Source organism: Theobroma cacao, chromosome 10 (genome assembly GCF_053813885.1).
Source record: "Theobroma cacao isolate CCN51 chromosome 10, ASM5381388v1, whole genome shotgun sequence".
Lineage (NCBI taxonomy): Eukaryota > Viridiplantae > Streptophyta > Magnoliopsida > Malvales > Malvaceae > Theobroma > Theobroma cacao.
In genome coordinates this window covers 378994-402691 of record NC_142648.1, presented here as the reverse complement: position 1 = coordinate 402691, position 23698 = coordinate 378994, and the positions used below count along the sequence as shown (strand labels likewise).

The 23698-nt window shown below is 35.2% G+C and overlaps 4 protein-coding genes and 1 pseudogene across 12 annotated transcripts; 3 read left to right on the top strand and 2 right to left on the bottom strand.

Moving 5' to 3' along the window:
- Positions 1–6826: 6826 nt before the first annotated feature.
- Positions 6827–9623, bottom strand: LOC18585769 (uncharacterized). 3 transcript variants are annotated; one of them, XM_007008766.3, is made up of 2 exons: positions 9386–9623; positions 6827–9038 (listed from the first exon to the last, which is right to left on the bottom strand). In XM_007008766.3, exon 2 carries the CDS (start codon positions 8847–8849, stop codon positions 7158–7160), a length of 1692 nt encoding a protein of 563 aa, XP_007008828.3. In that variant the 5' UTR covers positions 8850–9038; positions 9386–9623; the 3' UTR covers positions 6827–7157. The 3 variants fall into 3 exon arrangements, with proteins under 3 accessions (XP_007008828.3, XP_017984915.2, XP_088658821.1); XM_018129426.2 differs by having other exon boundaries at positions 6827–9029; XM_088802695.1 differs by having other exon boundaries at positions 6827–8936.
- Positions 9624–10491: 868 nt separating this feature from the next.
- On the top strand, positions 10492–12807 carry LOC18585768 (amino acid transporter AVT6C-like; annotated as a pseudogene). The gene is made up of 5 exons (XR_016023245.1): positions 10492–11122; positions 11357–11509; positions 11598–11801; positions 12081–12544; positions 12636–12807. The product of XR_016023245.1 is annotated as an amino acid transporter AVT6C-like (transcript).
- A 1276-nt stretch (positions 12808–14083) lies between these two features.
- On the top strand, positions 14084–16161 carry LOC18585767 (amino acid transporter AVT6C-like). The gene is made up of 5 exons (XM_007008762.3): positions 14084–14512; positions 14723–14875; positions 14965–15168; positions 15301–15766; positions 15861–16161. Exons 1-5 carry the CDS (start codon positions 14152–14154, stop codon positions 15988–15990), a joined length of 1314 nt encoding a protein of 437 aa, XP_007008824.3. The 5' UTR covers positions 14084–14151; the 3' UTR covers positions 15991–16161.
- A 194-nt stretch (positions 16162–16355) lies between these two features.
- On the bottom strand, positions 16356–23663 carry LOC18585764 (protein LURP-one-related 14-like). Of its 5 annotated transcripts, XM_088802785.1 has the most exons (6): positions 22899–23663; positions 22456–22677; positions 22194–22314; positions 17093–17280; positions 16736–16954; positions 16356–16642 (listed from the first exon to the last, which is right to left on the bottom strand). In XM_088802785.1, the coding sequence occupies exons 1-5, from the start codon at positions 23142–23144 to the stop codon at positions 16934–16936; spliced, it is 798 nt and encodes a 265-aa protein (XP_088658911.1). In that variant the 5' UTR covers positions 23145–23663; the 3' UTR covers positions 16356–16642; positions 16736–16933. The 5 variants fall into 5 exon arrangements, with proteins under 5 accessions (XP_088658911.1, XP_088658912.1, XP_017984755.1 ...); XM_088802786.1 differs by having other exon boundaries at positions 16736–17280; positions 22522–22677; XM_018129266.2 differs by lacking the exons at positions 16356–16642; positions 16736–16954; positions 17093–17280 and adding an exon at positions 21873–22044.
- LOC18585765 (amino acid transporter AVT6C-like) lies at positions 18725–21917 on the top strand. 2 transcript variants are annotated; one of them, XM_007008759.3, is made up of 6 exons: positions 18725–19372; positions 19911–20063; positions 20332–20535; positions 20659–21124; positions 21223–21376; positions 21657–21917. In XM_007008759.3, exons 1-5 carry the CDS (start codon positions 18805–18807, stop codon positions 21338–21340), a joined length of 1509 nt encoding a protein of 502 aa, XP_007008821.3. In that variant the 5' UTR covers positions 18725–18804; the 3' UTR covers positions 21341–21376; positions 21657–21917. The 2 variants fall into 2 exon arrangements, with proteins under 2 accessions (XP_007008821.3, XP_007008822.3); XM_007008760.3 differs by having other exon boundaries at positions 18727–19372; positions 21223–21345.
- Positions 23664–23698: the final 35 nt, after the last annotated feature.

The following is a 23698-nucleotide window of genomic DNA, read 5'->3' as shown; positions in this document are numbered from 1 at the left end:
TATATATTAGCATGCTTACCCAATATAACAAACTGATAATTCTATTTTATAGAATTATTTTAGTCTAATTTTGTTATTAAATATTAGCTAAGTCCTTCATTTTTAATTATAATTTAGTTATTTTTAGTTGCTTTTATAATTAGTTTAATTTTAGTGAGTTATTTTAATTTTATGTTTATTTATTTTAAATTGGCCATGATTTATTAGTTTTTATGCTTTTTTAGGTTTTAAGGAAATTAGACTTAATTTTGGAAAGTAAGATGTTTGAAGGACCCAAAATTCTCCTTGCATATGTTTTGGTATTTTATCCATAACTCTCGCTACAAAATTCCAAATGATGCAATTCTTATATCATAGGAAAGCTAAGAGATAGAACTACAACTTTCATGCAGATTACTTTGCCCATTTCTGCTTTGAGGATAAAGAAAATCGCATTAGAAAATGATAAGGCATACTGTTATGGGAATAGAAATTTTGAAAGATGATATTTGATTTTTAAGCCTCTTATTACACTTTTAAACCCAATTAGAATCAGTAGGTTAACTTAGAAGATTTTAGGTTAAGATTGTTAGTATAAATAGGATATTTTTAAGAGAAATTAGGAGAGGGAGCTATTGAAGATTCAAAAGGTTGAAAGTTGAGGCAGAAACTTGGGGAATAAGCTATAATCAATCGTTTTGTTTTATTTCTTAGCTTTTATTTTTCTTGTTACTTTCAATGATTGAATTTTATATAATATTATTTGTCTTGGCAATTATGGATAGCTAATTTTATATTTCAGGATTGTAATTGAACTCATATATAATCTAAATTTTTAATTTATTTCTTACTTATCTTTAATGGGATTTGAATTGTTTATTTCAATTTGTTCTTAATACTTTTAATTGCCTGATCACCAATTAAATTGATTTAAGAATCTAAAAAACTTCAGAAAGGGAGTTTAGTGTAAACTAAAATTGGGATAACATATGATCATAATAATTGATTTGCGTATAGGATAGGGATATACCTATAGATCATATGTAGTTAGAATTAGAGCTTGAACTTAATGAGTTTGTTTTAATTTCAATTTACATAAGGATATAGTGTTTTGATTAAAATAAATATTTTTATAAGACGAGTCAAGAGACCCTTATAAATAATTGAGGACTTTAAGTTAGCAATTTAACCTATTGAAATAAGTTAAGAAAGAGAGGTAAGATTTAGATGAAGTGTGAATGATATCGTAATCCTAGGCTTGTTTGATTTGTTGTTTACCCAATTATCTTGTTGCTTTAATTTTTAATTAAATTAGTTTTGGTTGAGTAATTTTTAGTTTAATTAGAATTCGAATTTTAATTATTTAAATAAAACTAAATTGTTTCTAATTTTTTTTACTTAGTAAAATTTTAGATCAATTTTCTGTGGGATTGATACTCTACTTGCTTATATATTATCAATTTGATACATATACTTGGGTAGTAGAATTTTAACTAACACAAACAATATGACAAAATATCATATACAAGTACAAAAATCATATTGAGGCTAATTTTAGGGTATGAAAACATCGAAAGAATATCAGTCACTTACCTGATTCCCTAAAACCAAAACCAAAGCACAAAGAATTCGAATCCTTTTGAAGCCTATTAATTCAAAATACTCAAAATTAGAAACCAATACTTCTAACTTATCAAAACGAATCATGACTTCCGGTTGGTCATTCTAAGGCAATTATGGTGTAGCACTTCTTTAGCTAACCAAACTAATTTTGATTCAAAATTAAATTCGATTTTCTTTAATAATCTATAAATATATAAAACATTCAAAACTTAGAAACTCATAGCTTAAAATACAAAATCAGTAACAAATATAAAGTTTGATGGAAAAACTTCAAATGGCAATTAAAATTTGACTCTTGAATATTGTTAACGAATTTTTCGAAATCTATCAATTTAAAAATAATTTTCAAATAAATATTTATTCATAAAAAAATTAACTAAAATTCAAATAGCTTAAATTTTTTAAGTTTCTATCAAAATAAGTTGAATATAGGTCAAGAATTATTTCAAAATAATTAAAAATAAATTTTCATAAATTCTGAAACTACATATTTTCATGACCATTTGGTTTATTTCAAGCACTTACAGCTTACAACCTAAGTTGAAACGCAAGGTGTAATAAGTATTAAATTGAACCTTACATAACATATTTTAAAACCCAAATTCGTTTTAGAAATAAATATTGTTGGAAACGCAATGTTCAGAAGCCAAAAATTACAAAATCATCACTAAAATACCTAGATTTCTGGATTTTCATATACAATGAGCAGACTTTGAGACTTCGATTCTCTTAACACAGAATGCCCCTAACCGAGTCATTGACACCAAATTAAACTGCACATTTCATACTACAAAAGCCTTAAAAGAAACGACTCAAAACATTAGCAGAATGTAGAGTTACCGCGATTGAAGATCAGACTCCCCCCATCGATAGATAACAAATTTTGATATTTTGTCTTATGGTTTGTTAAATCGGGTGAGCATGTTAATATATATAAATAAATATGGTCTCCATGTTGATTTTTGAAATATCATTTCAATTTTGTTTTTAGACTGTGATTTTTATGTTTTTGTGAATACAAACATAAAATATTTAGTCTAAAATGAACATGCTTTTGATATGCATGAGATTTGTTTTGAGAAAGTGGATATATTGTTTCATGAAAATTGGGTAATATAAAAATATGTTTTGTTTTGCATCTTAGTATGGTTGTGCTTTGACTCTGCAAATGGAGGTTAAATGTTGACTATGTCGACATGTATTATATGATTAGAGATCGATCTCTCAACCGCACCATCGATTACAGAATAGTAGTATTTGTAATATATGTTTAGTGCAACTAATGGTTGCTTCTAATATACTTCTGACCCTTGTCATTGGGATCAATTGTGATTTTGATTCTTACCCATATCATCGAGGTTAATTGTAGTTTCATTTCTAATCTATGCTACTGGGGTTAAGTATGGTCATAGCATGTTACATGAGACAATTAAAATTTTGAAATCAACGTGAAATTATATATTGTTCTGTTATTTGAAAGTTTCAAAATTTGTTAACTTTATTTTCTGAAGCGAAATTATATTGACTTCTGTAATTTGAAAATGAAAATTTGAAACATATGTTCTTGAATGTGATTACCCAAAATTCTTTTTTGATACCTATATGTGTATTAGTAAGTTTGGTCTAAATATTTTGAGTAGGCTTAACCCAGCTGAAGAGATGTCAATTATTAACTGAGTGATTGTACTTATCCCTATAATCTTTATCATTTTTACAGATTTCAACACATTTTCATGTTTGGGGATTAGACTTGTTAGGGAATAGCTTTTGTTAGCAGGATGAGTACATGTCCTTTGACATTTATAAGTTTTGATGTAAGTATTTGGATTTTAGTTTATAAAGAGATGATAGCTAGATGAGAAAATTGTATCTTTCGAAGGATTATATATATTGTATTATTTGGAGATTTAAGATTTTGTAAAGTGTAAAATTTGCAGAGGCTTTAAAGTTATTACATTTAGGTTACTATGATATTATTGCCTTACATGCTTATGGAATTTGTCTCATAAGTATGTGGCGTTTGTTAGGTCTCAAAACCTTGGGTTCAAGGCAGACAGATTTAGCGGTAACAAAGTCAGGTTAATGATTCTATGGATTTGGAGTCTTTAGTTTAATTGATGCGTAGACAATGGCTTTAGAAATAAGTAGTGAGGAAAAAGAGATTAGTGGTAAAGAAAAGATTGATTGATTGTTGAACAGTAATGCTAAATGTATAGGTTGAAGTGATTTTAGTATGAACTTTGATAAGATAAATGATTTTGGAAATCTATGGTGAGGATAAAGAAATCGGTGGTGAGGAAAAAGATTGGTTAAATCGATAAACAGTTATGCAATGTCTATAATTTGAAGTGATTTTAGTGTGAATCGTTAGATATTTTAAGCTCAAGGTTATTGTGAAGAAAAAAAAATTGATGTTTGGAGGCATTATAGAATAGAAATTAGATTTTTGACCTATTGAGATTTTTGGAGTATTCTGATGGATGTTAAGTGAATCTTTGATCATGATTTAATGTGTACTTCATTGGATTTTAAATATGAAATATCAAGCTGATGTGACAATATTTTAAAATCTTGAGATATTTATTGGTATCAATGTCGTGAATTGCCTTAGTGAATTTTGTTTCCAATCTTGTACTTGTAAAGAAGTGAAATTGTGATGATTAAAAGAGGATATTTGCTCTATGTCATGATTTGTTCAATTGAAAAGTATATAAGCTTGATATTAAGAATCGATATGGTGTAAAATTTGGGGTTCGATCATTAGATCTCTTTTGGAGTACTAGAATTTGTTAGTGGTTAATGTGATTAATTTGTGAATTGTGATTGTAGTGCAACTTGAAGTACAATATGAGATTCATGTAAATTATGTTTATTGGAGAACATCATTTATCATGATCATGGACAGTTTGTATTATAGAAGTTGATTTTTGATTGGGTGTTTTGAACTACTGAAATATGTGTTGTTAAGAAAGCCTGATGTGTTATAAATGCATTGAATATGATTTCGTATTGTGGTAAGACCAATTAATAATTATATATATTTTATATTGAAATCTTGAATATGATCTCAATTTTAAAGAATATAAGAAAACTTGTGAGATTAGGTGATGCTTTTGATTGGTGGCTAAGTTTGCTTTTGACATGAATTTAGTTAGTTGGAGTTAATAGTGGTTAAAAATCTATATATAAGAATTTTTCTTATGATACATAAATTGAGTACATAGACTTTTGGATTTTGATTTTGGGAGTTGATAATGGTATATTTGATATAAGAAAAGTTTGGATAGTTTGATACTTGTAAGCTTTGTGGAGTGTTCAGTAGTTATATGATAGTCAGTCTATGAAATTGGAAAAAAATAATATTTGAATTTTGGAGATGATTTGGATAGTGAAGGATTAATATTTGAAATTTATGGTGTAAACATATTGATATGATCTATTGCATTAGTTTGATTTTGTTGTAATTTCATAACGAGGAGTATTCTGATGAAAAAAAAATTATGGATGTTATGTATTACGTTGGCATGATTTTATCACAATTTAATGATGGTAATATAGTTGAAAAGTACTATGACCGCTAATTAAAAAAAATTAAAATTAGTATGTGATATATTTGAGGTTATTAGAGGATTTCTTAATGTTATTATTCAAATTTGAGGTAGTATGTGGTTCTAAGTACTTGATGTGAATTGAGAATTCCTTTATGAAGAGGTTCTTGGACTTGTGACTATAGTTGTGTAAGATAATGTTATGAAGGTGTATATGCTATTCTAAGGTTTTATTGAATGAAATATCAAAGTGCGCAATGAAAGTATGATTTGGTTAAGACAAGGATTATTAATAACTTAGCAAGTGATGGGTCTATAAAACAAATGGATATTGATTGGGTAATTGGTGTATTAATGGTGTATGATTATTGATTTTGATACTAAAGTTATTTGGAGAACGAAAATAAGTTATGAAAATTATGGCGTTTTGTTGTGCTGATCCCGTTAGTAAGGAAGATTGATTGTATAAAGTGGAATTGCATTAAAGTTATGTTGTCAAGACAAGATTGAGATTTTCGAATTTGCATATTTGGAGTTTAAGGAGTTTTAAAAAAGTTTTGTACTTTTGTAATTGCATCTTGCTTTGGACAAGAATTAAGATTTCAAGTTTTGGAATGTCTAATTAGTTGGCTATATATTTTATAATTATGTTGAATTGGTTACTGGATGTAAGATCATGTGAAGTTTTGATGGAATATTTTTAGATTACGGATGCAAATTCTATTAGACGAGGAACGTATGTAATCTTTGCTTAAAAGTTGGGCAATACTTGAAGCTAATGGAATTCGAATTTTGGGATCAAATTCTTTTTAAGTGGGGGAGTTTGTAATTCTTTTTAAATGTCAGATTTCTACCAAAAAAACAAAAAAGGTGCATTCTGCCCTGTTAGACCATGGAGGCCTTGGATAGTAGCTGCAATGTTTTTCCAACAACGCCTTCAAATTTGGGGAAAGGAAGATTTAATGGCGGATGGCAGGGCAAAGGTTGCTGCCAACTTCAACTACTTGTCCGATTGGGAGATGACTCGTGACAATCACCATAGAACAAAGCCTGCAATATTTATTTTCGATATCAATTCAACACCCCTTCATATTTAATATTGTATTGCAGAAGGTTCTTTCATTTTTGGACAGAATATTGAGGTGGAACTCAAGTAGCAGGTTTGCACAAATTTCCTATTTTTCCCTGTTAAAATCAATTAATCTGTAAGGTCAAGGTGTTTGTCCCAAGAATTTGAAGTCAGCTACTCAAATCCTTTTCTGTTTAGCTTCATGTAGGGTCATTTGGTCAGATCAAATGCAAAGAACAATTAGCATACAATATGGAACTAAACCACAGAAACAGCAAAGTCCTACCATGTTTCCATGGGCATCACATTCAACCATCTTTTCCTCCTAACAACAATCAGGTTCAGATAATGAAAATTAAGACTAGATAGCTTTTTCAGTCATATTCCTAACTTCTTCCTGTTGTGTGTTAATACTTCAAAGAAAATGTTTTGCATATTCTGTGTCTGAAGATAGCAAAGGATCATCAAAATCATCAGACATTTCTCTAGGCCACTCAACTTGAGTTTCATTTGGGAACTCATCATGGACAATTTTTACCAACTAAAAGGGTGGTACTGAACAGAACAATATGATGACGAATAATTAAAAAGAAAAAGAACAGTAAGATGCACAGATCTATATAAAGTTTCATAGAATTTGAACACTGTCCTTTAAGATAGATTGCTTCATAAAGCTAAGGCTCAGGATAGAGATTAAGTTACAATCTGAATTATGAACAGAAATTGCAATATCATTTGAAAACTAGTGCTGCGAAGAAAGAGATAGCTCCAGAATAACAGTGTCATTCTCCCGATCGTAAATTATGTTCATACAAAGAGGAAAAGAAATGAGAAGGTACGAGAAACTGTGAAATTATATAATACATTTTCAATGCTCTCAAAAACATCTGTGTTCAATTCATCATACAACGACAATGGTGCTTGAAAATTTTTGCCAATTATGTTGCCTCTCTTTGTACCAATGATGGAGTGGGTGGAATCATAGTTTCATCTTTACCACTTAAAGACGACTCTTCTTTCACCACAGAGAGCTGCCGGTCTGGACTATAATATTCCTTTGAAACTATTCTAGAACTTGAAGAATTGGCTGCAAATCTCGTGGATGGGCTAGAATTGTATCCAGGTGAAGAACTAGGCCATGGACTAAATTGCCCGATCCCATCTTCACGAGGTAAAGGTGATATCAGCTGCTGGTTACCATTGTCCATTTGCTTTTTCATAAACTTATCTTCTACAATATCATAAGAATTCCCAGTGCGTGCTTCCTGAGCAAGAGCACACCAACAACAGAATAGCCACAGTGTGCAATCACTAACTGCTGGTTGACCACAACAGAAGTCATAAGCTGGCAAATTGAATCTCTTTCTCATTTGAATCCTCCAGAAGCCACCATATAGCAAACCAAACATACAAAGAACAATTCCGGTAACACTAAGAGCCTCTCTGACAGTCTCATTATCAATATTCACAGCAGCCAGGTTGAAAATCCAGAATGGAGCCATACAAAACAGGAGAAAAGTTGCAATATGTACATACATGTTCCCAAACCCAAGTCTCTCCATGTTCCACCCAAAGACACAAAAGCTACAAAAAAGAGAAAGATATGCCAGAGAAATATCATCCCAAAAGTCAAATATCCCTCCACTCCAGAGTGGTCTACTCTCAACAATTCTCTCTTCACCTCCAGATGCAAATGAATATCTCTTCTCCAATGATTGTCGCCTTAACTGCTCTGGCCTCTCACTTTCACCGGTGTCAATCTGCCTCTGTGCTTCCTCATCAATTTCAGAATCATAATCCTTCCCAAGAGGGCTAACAATGGTGTAAACACCAGCCATTGCTGGTGCAGCTATTGCAACTGATACACATATTCCAACTCCAATGGCAGGTCGCTCAGATCTTCTGTATCCTAAGTTCAGACCACAAAGGGCATACTGAGCAAAACAGTTAATATGGAGTAGCACAATAACCACCATCATGTGTGCCCACTCATGGGGCTTATAGGTCCCATTCTTACAGTATATCTTTCTGAGTCGGGAAATGTCTTCTGGTTTCCATCTACAAAGAAGTACAAGATGGTAAAATCGTTTAGGGTGTTGGTATAGACACATAAGAGTAAATAGCGCATTGAGAATTTGATTGTTGACTTCAAACCATGCATCTCTCTGGGACTTCTTAGGAAGCACTGCATTCAACATTCCAGTCATGACAAGGAACAGAATAGCACCCGAGATAGCAACACACATAATCCATACAAAGAGGGCCATATTCATTGGATCCTTAATCCATTGCTTAGACATTTTCATGAGAGAAACCCAATCAATTTTTTTTGCAAAAACCCCGGTCAGGCGTTCTCGAAAACGATGACCACTTGAGGAAGCCACCAACCGAGAAACCTCATCTCTCTCTTCAGCTATACGCTTGAATTTGGCAGATGCAGAACCAAATTTGAAAAACTTTATTCTATTTGCTGGAGACATAAAGCTTCTAAGGGACCTTCTTTGAGTGTTTTCATCGTTTAGAAGCATCCTTTGTGATGTTGAAATGTGAAGAGGAACTTGTCCATTTGTATTAGTGACATAGGATTCCTCACCTTGCTCTTTTTGATTCCCATTATCACTTGAAGCCATTCTAATATCCAATTTGAACTCTCAATCAATCCCAGCACTGTGCTTCACAGAGAGAAGCTCCTATGCACGAACTCTTACAGTGTAATTCTAAAACAGAAAACCAGATGACAGACGATCTAAGATTTTGCAGTCACTACCAATATTGTAGCAAAAAAGGAGGGAAGCAAGGAATCTGCAAAGCTAAAGCAACTAAAACAAAAGACTTCTATGAGTACCAGGAAGTTATGCAAAGATCAAAAATCACCAAAAGTAAAAATATTTTGATAAACGGAATTGACCCAAATCATAAAATCTACCCTACAACCTAAATCTCAGATCTTTAACTTGCACAGTATCTATTTTTGCATCAAAATTTGTTCTTTATCATCAGAAGGGTTACCAGGTGAAAGAAAAACACCCAGGAATTTGTACAGTTTCTTTCATTTAATGGGAAAATAGCATAAATAAACAGAAAAAAAAAAGAACAAAAATTACCCAACCAAAAGAAAGGGAAACAGAAAACATGAAGTCAAACGTTAACGTATCTGGAAACTGACCTGATCCAGAAGAAAACTACAAGCTGATACTTAGGCTTGCATATGGAAAACTGAAAAAGGAATTCATGAGACACCCTGTTTGTTTCTGATATTTTTTGAAATCGCCCTTAAAAAGGTCAAAACATTCCCTTTTGCTTTAGCAGCAGCAACATGATGTACAGATGTACTTTCAAACATGACACAACTTACAGTGAACAGCTTCTGCATCAATCCAAAAGTCATTCCGTATCCCTTGCTTTGTGAACAAGTGGCCTTGAATTGGGAGGAGAAAAGTTAATAAAAGTTGAAACGAAGTCGTTTAGAGTGTTGGATCATGTAGGGTAAGAACTTTCCATTTACATTGCACCGTGATTTTTACCGTTTCAAAGGGGAGAGCTTTGAACAATTTAGTACTTTGGGTAGAGCTTAGTCAAATCTTACCATAATCATTTCCACTTTCATGTACATTTGGTTTAGGTATTAGTCCTCTTTATGAAAAATGGATGGAAAAAAGTTGAAATTCAGGTTGATTGAATCAAATTTGCTTTCATTTTGTACCAAAGAACAAACTTGTTTGCATTTATTTGCTTATATCAGATTTGGGTTCTAACCATTATAGTTCAAATCAAGTTGCAATTAACATAAATTTAGATGTTAGATTGTTAGTAAAATTGTTTACACATCACCTTTTTTCCTTCTTGGAACCAGTTAATTGACTAATCTAATCGACATTAAATTTTAGAGTCAAGTTGTCCTGTGGCTGTGGTAGACCTTGTCAGGTGGACAAATTTCGAACAACCCCTTGAAATTTGGGGAAAGGAAGATTCAACGGTGGTTGGCAAGGCAAAGGGTGTTGCCAACTTCATTTACTTGTCCAAATAAATTAAGAAGTAAAGATCATTCAAGTGGGAGATAACTGATTACAATCAGCAGATAACAAAGCCAGCAATGTTATTTTGGATATTGAACAGGTTCAAGCCATTGCAGGAGATGAACAAGATATGTAATAAAGTCCACAAAATCAACAATTCACAGTAGAAAGAAAAAAAATCTTGGAGATGTCCATAGTGGAAACATAATTTCCTTTTTCCTCCTACTTCATGAATAAAAAATATTAGCTCTAAAAAAGCACTTGAAATGGAAAATGGCACTAGCTGATTTCTGGTCAGCAAATCTTATCCTTTCAGAACCTGACGAACCAGATTTATTCATTATTTTATTGCTTCCGAGAATTATTCAGTATTCCTATTTTCCTTCTAATGTTTATGAAATAATGAAAACATGAAGTGCATGATTCAAATGCAATTTCACCTATAGCAGTTCTGCAAGGAACAAAGAAACTATTCAGAAAACTAACTAGCCCTCCAAAATACAGCATGAAGCAAACTGAAACTGGAGCCAGTGAGCTCATTCCACTTCTACCAGATGTCGATTCTTTGGAATGTCAATCTTCAAGGGGTGCATCAGTTTCTGGTGCAGTTTTTAACATCTGCACAACCATGGTCGGAGCTGGAATCATGTCGATTCCAGCCTCTGTTAAGGTCCTAGGAATCATTCCGGGCTTTGTTGTTATCTTCATGATTGCATTCTTGGTTGAGGTCACAGTCGAGTTCTTGCTGAGGTATACTCAATCTGGCAAAGCGACTACCTATGCTGGCTTAATGGCAGAGTCCTTTGGGTCATTCGGATCCCTTTCAGTGCAAATCTGTGTTATGGTCACTAACCTTGGTTGTCTCATCATCTATCTGATTATCATTGGTAAGCCTTTTATTTTGTTGGGATTTTCTTGGCCTCTAGTTTTCCTGGTTTTCTAGATTCTGGTAGCTTCTTCTTTTCCCTTTTCTGGGCATCTGGTTATTTGTTTTCTTCAGTTATTTGAAGCAAATTTTCACCTGTTATTCAATTTTTTTCATTATGATGAATCTATTCAATGGCTGATAAAGCAATGAAAATTGAAAACTGATGCAATCAGATGCTGTACTTTTCTCCTAGGGGATGTCCTCTGTGGCATTCAGACTGGAGGAACCTTGCACCTGGGCCTTTTACAGGAATGGTTTGGCATCCAATGGTGGAACTCCCGAGCTTATGTGATACTGTTTGTTGTGCTCTTTGTTGTGCTTCCATTGGTCTTGTTGCCACATATGAGTCAGTCAGCAGATTTTCCTGGATTTTTTATACAATTGGCATCCATTTCCTTTCTCTTTTCCCTTCATTTTTTTCACTTTTATGACAGAATCATTGAGGCACACTTCAGCGATATCCATTCTCCTTGCTGTACTGTTTATAGCTATAAGCTCAGCGATGGCAATTTACGCGCTGTGGAAAGGAAAAACTCAAAAATTGAGATTGCTACCGGACTTTGCCAATCAAGTGTCCATCTTTGATCTGTTCACAACTGTTCCAGTCCTTGTAACCGGGTTCGGATTCCATGTCAACAGTAAATACACTCTCTCTTAGAACTGCAATTCTCAATTTTCTTTTCACAAAAGCATGCTCATTTGCTAACTGGCTAGCTTCAGCAACCAGCATTGCAACTCTATTTTACTATGCACTGATATGCTATGTAGCATGGAATCAAAATCCTGGAAGTTGGAACTTAAAATCTTGAAAATGTTAAGAGTTTTGGCTAAGAATTAAAATAAAATGCTAGATACATTTGAGAATTAGTTGAATTGCCTTGTGTCCTGATGGAAAGACTTTGGATGAATGAATGCAGTTCATCCAATAAGAGGAGAACTTGGTAGACCTTCTGATATGAGCTCTGCTGTCAGGATTTCTTTAGCAGTCTGCATAGCTATTTACTTCTCAATCGGTTTCTTTGGGTACCTGCTCTTTGGGGACTCCATCATGGCGGATATGCTAGTGAACTTTGATCAAAATTCTGATTCTGCAGTTGGTCAGGTAGTGAATGATATTGTTCGATTAAGCTATGCAATGCACCTAGCTCGTCTTTCCTGTAATGAATTTCTCCCTGAGAGCTAACATAGATGAGCTCCTCTTTGCAAAGAAGCCTGTTCTGGCCAGAGACACCCCTAGATTCGCAATTCTCACCTGTGCATTGCTTGCTGTTACATACATATTCGCCATAGCCATACCAAATATTTGGTACTTCTTTCAGTTCTTAGGATCAACAACCGTTGTTTCCCTCTCATTCATTTTTCCAGGAGCCATAGTTCTCAGGTATCATTTTCAAATCATTTTGAATAACTGCAAATTACTAGCTTCTTCAATAAAGTCAACACTAAACTAAAAAAAATCAATATCTTGACAGGGATGTTCATGGCATATCGACAAGAAAAGATAAGATCATGGCAATTTTGGTGATCATCCTGGCTATTGTGACAAGCATGATAGCCATTACGACCAACTTGTGGAGTAGTTAAAACAGAAAACAAAATCATAAATAGTTGTTGCATTGAGAGCAGATCTGCAATGTTACAGAATTGAAGGGGAAGTAAAGGCCAGAGAAGCAGAATATCTTTTGGGGAAATGGATATCATACTTGGCCAGCTCACACCATGATCTCTTCCTGATTTGATTGCAGCATAAAATAAGAAAAGATATCAATGTCTTTGATCAGTTGATGATGCCAATTATACATCTTTGGACATTTAGATATTCCTTCTTCCTTCTGAATAAAACACAGGCTCACCCACCACAGATTTACTGAATGTTTTTCCTTTCTCTTAAGGCTAAAAATGCAGTTACAAAGGAGGGGAATAGGGAAAAAGATGATGAACTCATGATTAATCACAACCCCCATAATTGAATTGACTGTTACTATTTCTAATTATATATCCCTAAAGGAGAACTTTATAAGTTTATTTTCCTATTGAAAGTAGGTTTCCCACTAATTTACAAAAACCAATATTACTGAAATTCATAAAGGTTGCCCTAGATCAATAAAAGAAGTTAAAAAAAAGTATAAATAACAAGAAAAAAACCAGATGAACAATCTGTACTTTTTGTTGTTGTTTAGAGTGATGATTGCTTGAATGACTCCAAAGAATTAAAGATGAAAACCCTTTTCCTAGTGGGCTGCTAGATGTTCCGATCTTCAACCTCTATGAAACGGCACATTTTACTCATGCAAAAGCCAAACCATTAGAAATCCCACCCACTTGCATTTCATCTCCATGTGACAATAAATGTATCTTTCTGCACAGATTTCTATTTTAGTCAAAAGTAATATCAGTTTCAGCTTGCTTGAAAAATTGTCAGTGTCCACAAATCCATATAATATGCCACACTAACTTAATGTTATGTTGATGAGCTTGGAGTAGTTAAGGTGAATTAATCAGATGAATTGACATGTTTCAGACAATTTTGCTGAGTTTTTTAGAATTAACAAGCCTGTTGATTGGCGGAGCCACATAGCCAGCCAGATAAGACCTTGGTCCTCAACCAGTAGCATTTTGGCTTCCCAGGGGACCACATCACATCCCATCTCCTGCTTTTGCGTCCACATACATTTTCCTGTACGTTCAACGCATCTTCTGTCTATGTACATTCATCAGTTTCGCACGACAGCTTCACCCCACTCCAACCTGTCCTCTAATCTCAGCAGAATTCTCCATAATCTGATGAGTAATCTAATTCCATACTTACCCTTCATTAGATTGTCCTGAATTAATCACATGGACTGTCACCTGATGACATTTTTGTCATTTGGACTAACCTACCACGGACCCCATCATATGTATATAGACAAATCCGATGTGTAATTATTAACAACAAGACAACAGATTATAATACTTCCTCTATCCGGAAAAGTCTCATCGTCTAATATGTCGCCCGTGTCCGGAGTAAATGTACCGCTGCTTCCGGAGAGTAAGCAGCCAGCAAAGCATGCATCTGTGCCTGGTGCTGTGTTTAACGTGTCCACCAGCATTATTGGTGCCGGAATTATGTCAATCCCGGCAACACTCAAGGTGTTAGGTGTGGTTCCAGCATTTCTATTGATTGTGGTTATAGCTTGGCTGGCAGATATCTCAGTTGAATTTTTGATGAGGTACACACATGCCGGGGACTCGACTACGTATGCTGGTGTCATGAGGGAGTCATTTGGGAGGGTGGGATCGGTCCTGGTGCAAATATGTGTCATGATGACCAATCTTGGATGCTTGATCATTTATTTGATTATTATAGGTACGTCCTGGATTTTGTTTTGGTGATAATCTTGACTGATATAGAACAGTTGTAACTTATATGATTAGGTTTCCAATGAACTATGAACTCTCATCATCGTTAGCAGGAACACTGGAAGATCCCCTCTCCTTGATAGAGACTAGCTCCATGCTTTCCGCATGATGCTTGGCTTTCCTCATTTTTCTGATCTTGACAACATTTTTCTGTCAGGGGATGTTCTATCGGGAAACCAACCAGAAGGATCAGTTCACTTGGGTGTTTTGCAACAATGGTTTGGCATTCACTGGTGGAACTCGCGTGCTTTCGCTCTCCTCGTCACCCTTGTCTTCATTCTGCTTCCATTGGTTTTGTTCAGGCGCGTAGGTCAGTATGCTCCAAAAGACATATTATCTCTTGTACTCTTTCTACCAGCCAAATAAAGCATACCTTGACAAATTGGACTTAATTTGCAGAATCATTGAGGTACAGTTCTGCAATATCAGTTTTTCTTGCTGTGCTGTTTGTTGCCATAAGTTCAGTGATGGCAATTTTGGCACTCTTGGAAGGGAAAACGAAGAGCCCGAGACTGCTGCCCGAATTGGACAACAAAACTTCCTTCTTTGACCTCTTCACTGCTGTCCCAGTAATTGTAACAGCTTTCACATTCCATTTCAATGGTGAGTGCACTTTGGCCTTCTTATAAGTAGTTGTATACTTTTATGGGAGTTAATATTGTGACACATTTGCTAAAAACTAAGTCAATTCTTGTTCCAAACATTCTCATTCATTCTTTTAATGAATGTTCGCAGTTCATCCAATTGGCTTTGAGATGGACAAACCTTCTGATATGATATCAGCAGTCCGAATTTCATTGGTTCTATGTGCTGCCATATACTTCACCACTGGGGTCTTTGGATACCTTCTATTTGGTGATTCAATCATGCCGGACATACTTGTCAATTTTGATCAAAATTCTGGTTCAGCAGTCGGCTATTTACTCAATGACATAGTTCGATTGAGCTATGCATTTCACCTCATGCTGGTGTTTCCCCTTTTGAACTTCTCATTGAGGTCCAACATTGATGAATTCCTTTTTCCAAATAAAACTCTTCTGGCCAAAGATAACACCAGATTTGTGTCCCTCACTCTTGTCCTGCTAGCCTTCAGTTACTTGGCAGCAATAGCCATCCCTAACATATGGTACTTCTTCCAATTCGTGGGATCAACCTCTGTAATCTGCCTCGCCTTCATCTTCCCTGGCGCTATTGTTCTCAGGTATTCTTGCTATCTGAGCACTTGAAATCATCCAATCTATAGTTACACATACAGTTCTCTTCATAGTCTGTTTTTTGTTTCTTTTCCTTTACAGGGATGCTCATGGCATATCAACGACGAGGGATAGGATTTTGGCAGCAGTCATGATAACTCTGGCTGTAATAACAAGCACAATCGCCATTTCTGCCAACATATACAGCTTTTTTGCAGAAAATGAGTCATGACTTCTTTCCCGATTCTTTTTTGGCAGAGGTACTTGTATTGTAGTGTGTCATTTGTTTTGTTGTTTGTTTCATTAAAAATTGAGCAGCTTAAACTCTTGGTGTCCCCAAAACAGTCAATTACATTATATTTATTTGTTGATGAATGAATTTCAGATAAGAATCTCAGCGAAATCAGTCTTGCAAGAGTTCAGTCTTTTGCTTTCTGATACAGATACTGTTTTGGATTTGTTTGACAGATAAGTATCAATTAGCTGCACTGTATAGCCTTTTATATTGAAAGTTCAGGGGAAGATTAAGTTATTAAGACTTGTTTACTTTTGATCTTTGAAAATAAGGATTAAAGGGAGGGAAGATGTTTCCATAAATATACGATAATATCTTAAATTAAGAGATTAACTTAAAATACAATGCAATTATATATAATAAGGTCTGCATTAACAAGCACAACATATTGGACAAAGTAAAAAAACAACCAGGAATTTTGGTAGAAAAGAAAGAAGAAACTTCAGATAGCACGTAACATCATGTTACTCTCCACAAGGATCATAACCAATGCAACAATGAAGGCATAATCCACACCAGGACAAACCTTAATCCTGAAATCCTCTTTTGTACCCTGGCAGAAGCTTTTCCATGATAAGTTGTAATTCACCTGCGCAAACATATTAATACCCTGGATTAATTTTACTGTTGGGATTTTTTGGAAAGAAAATGAAAAACAGGATGGAACTGTTAAACAAGTTACCTCAGTAATAACAGTATCCCCTTTGTAAACTCTGGAGGACTGAGAGGGGTAAGAATCAACAACCAGGAAATTGCTGATATCTTCATTGATGTTACTTGGCAAGAACACATCAAGCCTTGTTTTCATATGGATAGAGTGTGATCGCCGCACATTTAAGAGAAGCTGACTTTTGTCTGAACTTTCACCTCTATGAACAGTTCATTGTTGACGGATGATTGCCTTATAAAACATCATAAGAATAAGAAAAGAAATAAAAGTTACGCCCTTACACCAGGTCAAGATTTACCTGTATATAGAACTAGATTAGGGCTCTTGTCGCTTCGGTTTATTCTTCAGGGAGGAAGAGAAAACTTGTACCTTTTCTCGCATTGTGAGGATAGGAAAACCAGCAGGATCACGCATGATCCGTTTCCTATGGAGTGCCTTGTAGGAGCCATCAACTTGGAGGAACAAATTTCCATTGACATCTAACACTTCGTGGTGCACATCAAAAAGGCCATGATGCTTCTTCTTGGCAACTAACTGTGATATCCAACATGCTACATCTAATGTGAATGTGATTGTTAAGACCTATATAACAGTTCAAATCCACCACTACTAGCAATTTGAGTTTATACTTTTGCAGGCTATGTGGTTTAGGCTCAAGAAACTGTTGGGTCAGTGATTGGACTTGGGTCATTACACTAACTTCACTGGATAAGGCACAACATAAAAGTTCACAATATAATTTGAATTCTGATTAAGTATGGTAGTTTGTTTTATGTCAGAAATCTTGATGTCTTTATTGTTTGCAGTTTGGTGTGTGCCTTATATATAAGCACAGTTAGGAGTCTTGCAACATTTCCTGGAAGGACAAGCTCCTGGAATCAACAAGCATCAAAGAAACACGGTTGCATGGTCAGACAAGTTACTTTTACCTTGTCAAGTATAAACATTGTTTGAATCTAGATTAGTGCCATGGTCAGGATGGAATACAATTAACTATGTTTATATTTGCACTAATGGTCAAGTCTTACGTTCAGTATCTGATTAATTAATAACTAAGCATGTGCTTAAGGGTGTTTGCATGATAGTTGTCAAAGTAATTAACAGTATAGCAGAATGATCTAGTCTTTGAAGTAACATACAACATATTACTTATGGGAAGATTGATGATGACAAATTAAACAAAATATGTAAGGATAGCCATGAATACATTATGGACAAGAAAAGATAAGGTTATGGCTATGTCAGTGGCCGATCAGACAATTCACCTAGATGTTGGTTTAATCATCAGCTTATGTACTGTTCCAAATTCAAAGGCATGTAAAGGTCAGAGAAGTTGATTATCTTTCTGCATATATATAGTACTTGGCCAGCAAATACCGTAATCTTTTCCTGCTTTGATTTGGAACCTGTAAACAAAATCATCAACCTCTTTGATCAGATCATGATGCCTACACATCTTTTTCCAGCCAAAGTCTTTGTTTTTCGGTTTGCTGCCATCCTTGTGTATCTTTATACTTATTAGGCAAACTCTTGTTGCTCTGAATTATTGATTTCATTGAATAAACAATATTATCTCCTTCCAAGTTGAAAAAAAATGCAGGTTCACCTAGCCAAAAAGGGTATACAAAATTAATACATGTATAATTTGTCTTAGATCATTGATACTCATCTAATTCCATATTCATATCATAACACTTTGCTGAACCAATTTTAGTTCATACATAACTGCAGCTGTAGGACCAAGGTGGCTTCGAATTCTTTTCATTGAAAACAAAAAGGAGAAAGTGACGTTAACCACTACCATGAAAATGATGACTATCAGAATGGAATAAATTATTAGATGGGATCATTGCTGAAGAAAATATAAAAAATTCTCTCGTTTTACTCGTGCAGGGGCAAAACTCATTGTATAACCTCTATGTACTTTACTAGTTATTGTCCCATGCGAAACAGAAAGACCTCTTTCCCACTATAGTCAGAAGAAATTTCTATCTCGAGCTAGCTTGAAATTCGGTTCGCTACATATTCATGGAATAGGACAAGGCAACAAAACCCACAGCCAACCTGTCCTCTAGTCATCTATGATTCTCACTGATCGTAAATCTAATTCCATCTTACCCTTCATTGCGTTATCCTTTATCAGATGTCATGTCCTTTCTTCTCATGACAGTTTGGTCATCACACTACCCTACCATCTAAGCTCTTCTCCCATTAAATGTGTAATTATGCATAGCAAGACAACAAACTCTAATAATTCCTCTAGCCGGGAAAACCCATCATCGGATATGTCTTCAGCCACCACCGGAGTAAATTCACCACTGCTTCAGGAGAACAGATCAACAGCAAAGCATACATCGGTATCCGGTGCTGTGTTCAATGTGTCCACTAGCATTATTGGTGCTGGAATTATGTCAATTCCGGCAACTCTCAAGGTACTAGGTGTAGTCCCAGCTTTTTTTATGATAGTGGTTATAGCTTGGCTTGCAGATGTCTCGGTTGAATTCCTGATGAGATACACACATGCTGGGAAATCAACCACTTATGCTGGTGTCATGAAGGAGTCGTTTGGGCGGGTGGGATCAGTCCTGGTGCAAATATGTGTTCTGATGAATAATCTTGGTTGCTTGATCATTTATTTGATTATTATAGGTAAGTTCAGTTTGAGAGAACTTCATCAATAAATTATGTTTTTGTAGGCAGAAAATGGATGGTTCATGGTGTCGAAGCATGTGTGAGCTTAAGCTAATTTTATTGAGGAATAGCTGTGAATTCTGAGAATGGATTGTTTTCACCTGTAGAATTCTTTTGCATCATCGCACCGCCATCAGATTTTGCAGCTAGTAAGCTCTAGAGATTCTGGATTAAGTGTCATAAGCTATTTGAATGGTCCAAGTTAGCTCTGCAGATTATGGATAAGTGTCTAAAACTATTTGATGGTTCAAGTCGCCAAAATATTTTTCAATTCCTTCTTTACCTTAACTGGCAGACCAAATTCCTGATATGGGTTGTTGAAACTTAAATATGATAGCTAGATTTTACCTTGACTGAAAAGGGCATTCAACTACAAATCTGGAATTTCCTGAATTTAGATTGTGATTGGTCAAAGCTTCAGATGGAGACTTCATCCTTTCTGTGATATCTTGGCTGTCATTATAGATGTTCTGATCTTTTAGAACTGTCTTTTCAGGGGATGTTCTTTCAGGAAATCAACCTGAAGGATCAGTGCACTTGGGCGTTTTACAAGAATGGTTTGGCATTCACTGGTGGAATACCCGAGCTTTTGCACTCCTCTTCATTGTTGTTGTCATCATGCTTCCGTTGGTTTTGTTTAGGCGTGTAGGTCAGTTTTTCTCCAAAGACATTCCTTGTTTCTATATTTTTCTCAACAGCAAAATAAAGCATAAAAAGATAAAACCTGAAACTTATTTGTGTTATTGTTTTTCTTGCTAATCAGTTCCGGTAATGATCAAGTACAAGGTTTCCTTTAACTTTGATAATCCATAGGAATATGATTTTTAATAATATATAGAGAACCAAGTAACTGTTTATGTTATGATATCAAGCATGATCTGAAGAATCTTCTCTGTCAAATTGGCCTGAATGTGCAGAATCATTAAGGTTCAGCTCAGCAATAGCGGTTTTTCTAGCTGTGCTGTTTGTTGCCATCAGTTCGGTGATGGCAATTTCAGCACTCTTCCAAGGGAAAACAGAAAGCCCAAGACTGCTGCCCCACTTGGACAACAAAACCTCCTTTTTTGATCTCTTTACTGCTGTCCCAGTCATTGTAACAGCTTTCACATTTCATTTCAATGGTAAGGGCGCTGTGGCATTCCTATAAGTGCATGGTTCCATGATGTTCATTCATGACATATTATCTAAAGTACGTAGCTCTTGTCCCAAACATTCTCATAATTGTGTTTCATGAATGAATGCAGTTCATCCAATAGGTTTTGAGATGGACAAACCTTCTGATATGATGTCTGCAGTCCGAATCTCACTTATACTATGTGGTGCGATCTACTTCACAGTTGGGATCTTTGGATACCTTCTTTTTGGCGATTCCATAATGCCTGATATACTTGTTAATTTTGACCAAAATTCTGGTCCAGCACTTGGTTCTGCGCTCAATGACATAGTTCGCTTAAGCTATGCCCTTCACCTCATATTGGTGTTTCCTCTCTTAAACTTCTCATTAAGGGCAAACATTGATGAATTCCTTTTCCCAAATAGGCCTATTCTGGCAAAAGATAACACAAGATACATGTCCCTCACTCTTATCCTGCTAGCCATCTGTTACTTGGCAGCAATAACCATCCCTAACATATGGTACTTCTTTCAGTTCATGGGATCAACCTCTGCAGTCAGCCTTGCCTTCATCTTCCCCGGTGCTATTGCTCTTAGGTATCCTCTCTATTGGAAATAACTTGGAAGCATCTTGTCTATATAGCTTAAAGACATTCCAGCTAAAAAGTCTGTCTCTTTTTCCTTTTCAATTACAGGGATGTTCATGGCATATCGACATCAAGAGATAGGATTATGTCTGCAGTAATGATCATTTTGGCTGCTGCAACAAGTATTATAGCCATTTCCACCAACATATACAGCTTTTTCACCTGAAACAGGCAATGACTTACTTCCTGATCCTTTGTAGAGGTGCTTGTATTCTAGTATAACCCTTTCTTTTCGCTTTTGTTTCATTGATTAGAATATAGCAGCTTCAAATCAAGTCCCCCTCAAACCAGCAATTGTTTTTTCTCCCTCATTTTGTCAGCAATAAACATCTCACATGTTGATAAACAAATCCAGTTCTTTCTTTTTCTCAGGCATTGTTCCATTCCCTGAGGCATATTTAAGTCTGATAGCATTTTTTTCCCCTATCATCTAATGCAGCTGTTGATGAACTTCCTAATCATCTAATGCATCTCTTTTGCAGATAGCTTTTGATCAACTATTGGGTCCCTGCAAGCAAACCTCTTGCTGCTGTTGCTTCACATGTCTGTAGTTCATGTATAGTGGAGGACTGCTCTATGTTATATGGATTTATCTATGCTTTATTTTTTGTGATAAGATATGATTTTTGGGGTTAGCTCAAAACTCTTTGAGCATGAGATATATACACTTTACAATTGAGTAAAAGAACAAAGTGAGCATTATGTTTTTATCTATTTAAGCTCATGCTGAACATTATGTTTTATGGATTTACGCTCTTGCTTAGAGGTGGCAAAATGAACCCGAGCACAAAAACCTGCCAAAAGAATCCGAATTCAAAACCAACCAGCCCCGAATTGATCAAGAACTCAAAGACCTGAATTTGGAGAAACCTGAGTTCAAAATGATCCGAACTCAGCAGAATTCAAACCCAAGACTGATCCAATCAAAAGTACTTAATTTTAGGTAATGGTAACAAATCTGATACTGCTTCAAGGATAGCAGAAACTGCTTAAAGAAATGATAACATCAAGTCACTCACACTCCAAAACGGTAATGATCAATGCTAGAATGAATGCATAATCCACTCCTGAACGAACTTTGACCCCGAAGTTCTCTTTTCTACCCTGACAGAAGCTTCTCCTTGTTGAGTTGTGATTCACCTGCACAGATAGAAGTGCAAGAAAATAACCTGTATAAACATACTATTACCAGTAACTGAATTTGGTATTCGGATTTTAAATCTTCCTTAAGTTTCTGTTTAATTCATAGAACAGGAGCAGAAGGAAAATAAGGCCTGTTACCTCTGCAATAATGGTATCTCCTTTATAGACTCTATAAGACTGGGATGGGTGATTAGAACCAACAACCTGGAACTCACTGATATCTTCATCGATTTTGCCTGCTAAGAACACATCAAGCCTTGTTTTCATTGGGGCAAAGCGTGATCGCTGCACGGTGCAAAGAGGTTGACTTTTCTCTGAACTTTCACCTCCAAGAACTAACCATTTTTGACCAGTGATCGCCTTGTCAAGTTTCAGCATGGATAAGAGAGAAATCAGAAATCAAAGTAGTTTCACCTAAATATTGATGTTCACAGGTTTCATGTGTTCTTTAACAGTCTGATCAATCATTCATTAATGCAGAAGTGAAAAGACACACATATACACAGCAGCACAAGAGACTAAAGAGAGTTATAGAGTAGAGTCATTCTTTAATATCAGGTAGAGGAAGAGAGGACTTATACCTTTTCACGAATTGTGAGGATGGGAAAGCCAGCGGAGTTACGCATGACAATTTTCCTGTAAAGGGTCATGTAGGAGCTGTCTGCTTGGAGGAAAATTATTTTATTGACATCTGACACTTCATAGTGTACATCAGAGAAACCATGTTGCTTCTTCTCGAGAATGAACTCCACAGAGTTAGGCACACGGAATCCATCCCCTGCAAAACTGATCATAGGAACCCCACATGCCATTTGCGAAGCTGTCATTAATGCCTCCTGGAAAACAGGAATTGAACGCTTGATTTTTGTACAATATCAGATGACAATGATCACTTTTATTTCAGCAAGCTTGAAGTCTTTGATAATTCCCTTTTACAGGCTAATATATGTATCCTAAATTAAAAACTAGGGCTCTTGCAACATTTCCTGGAAAGAGAGCTCCTCGGCAAGGTCAGACAATTCATAAAACTATTTTTTGAATCAACCTCAGTGCCAAGGACGGACAGAAGAAAACAATAATTCTAGTTAGTTTAATTATATTAGCAGAGATACTCAAACCTTATACGTACTATACTACCAGCTCTTTATAATTGAATCTGTCCTAATAAATTCTCATCTCATATTTAATATCATTGTTAGTCTTACCAGAATAATCTAGTTGTTCAAGTTACATAGTATTGGTAATAAAGATATCAACTGGTCAGAGTCGAGATTTCTAATGAGTGATTGATTGATTGGACAAAGGGAGATAAATTAACTGTATTCTAAGTAAGAAGGTTACAGCTTCAATCATGCAGGAAAAAGAAGAAAAAACAAACTAT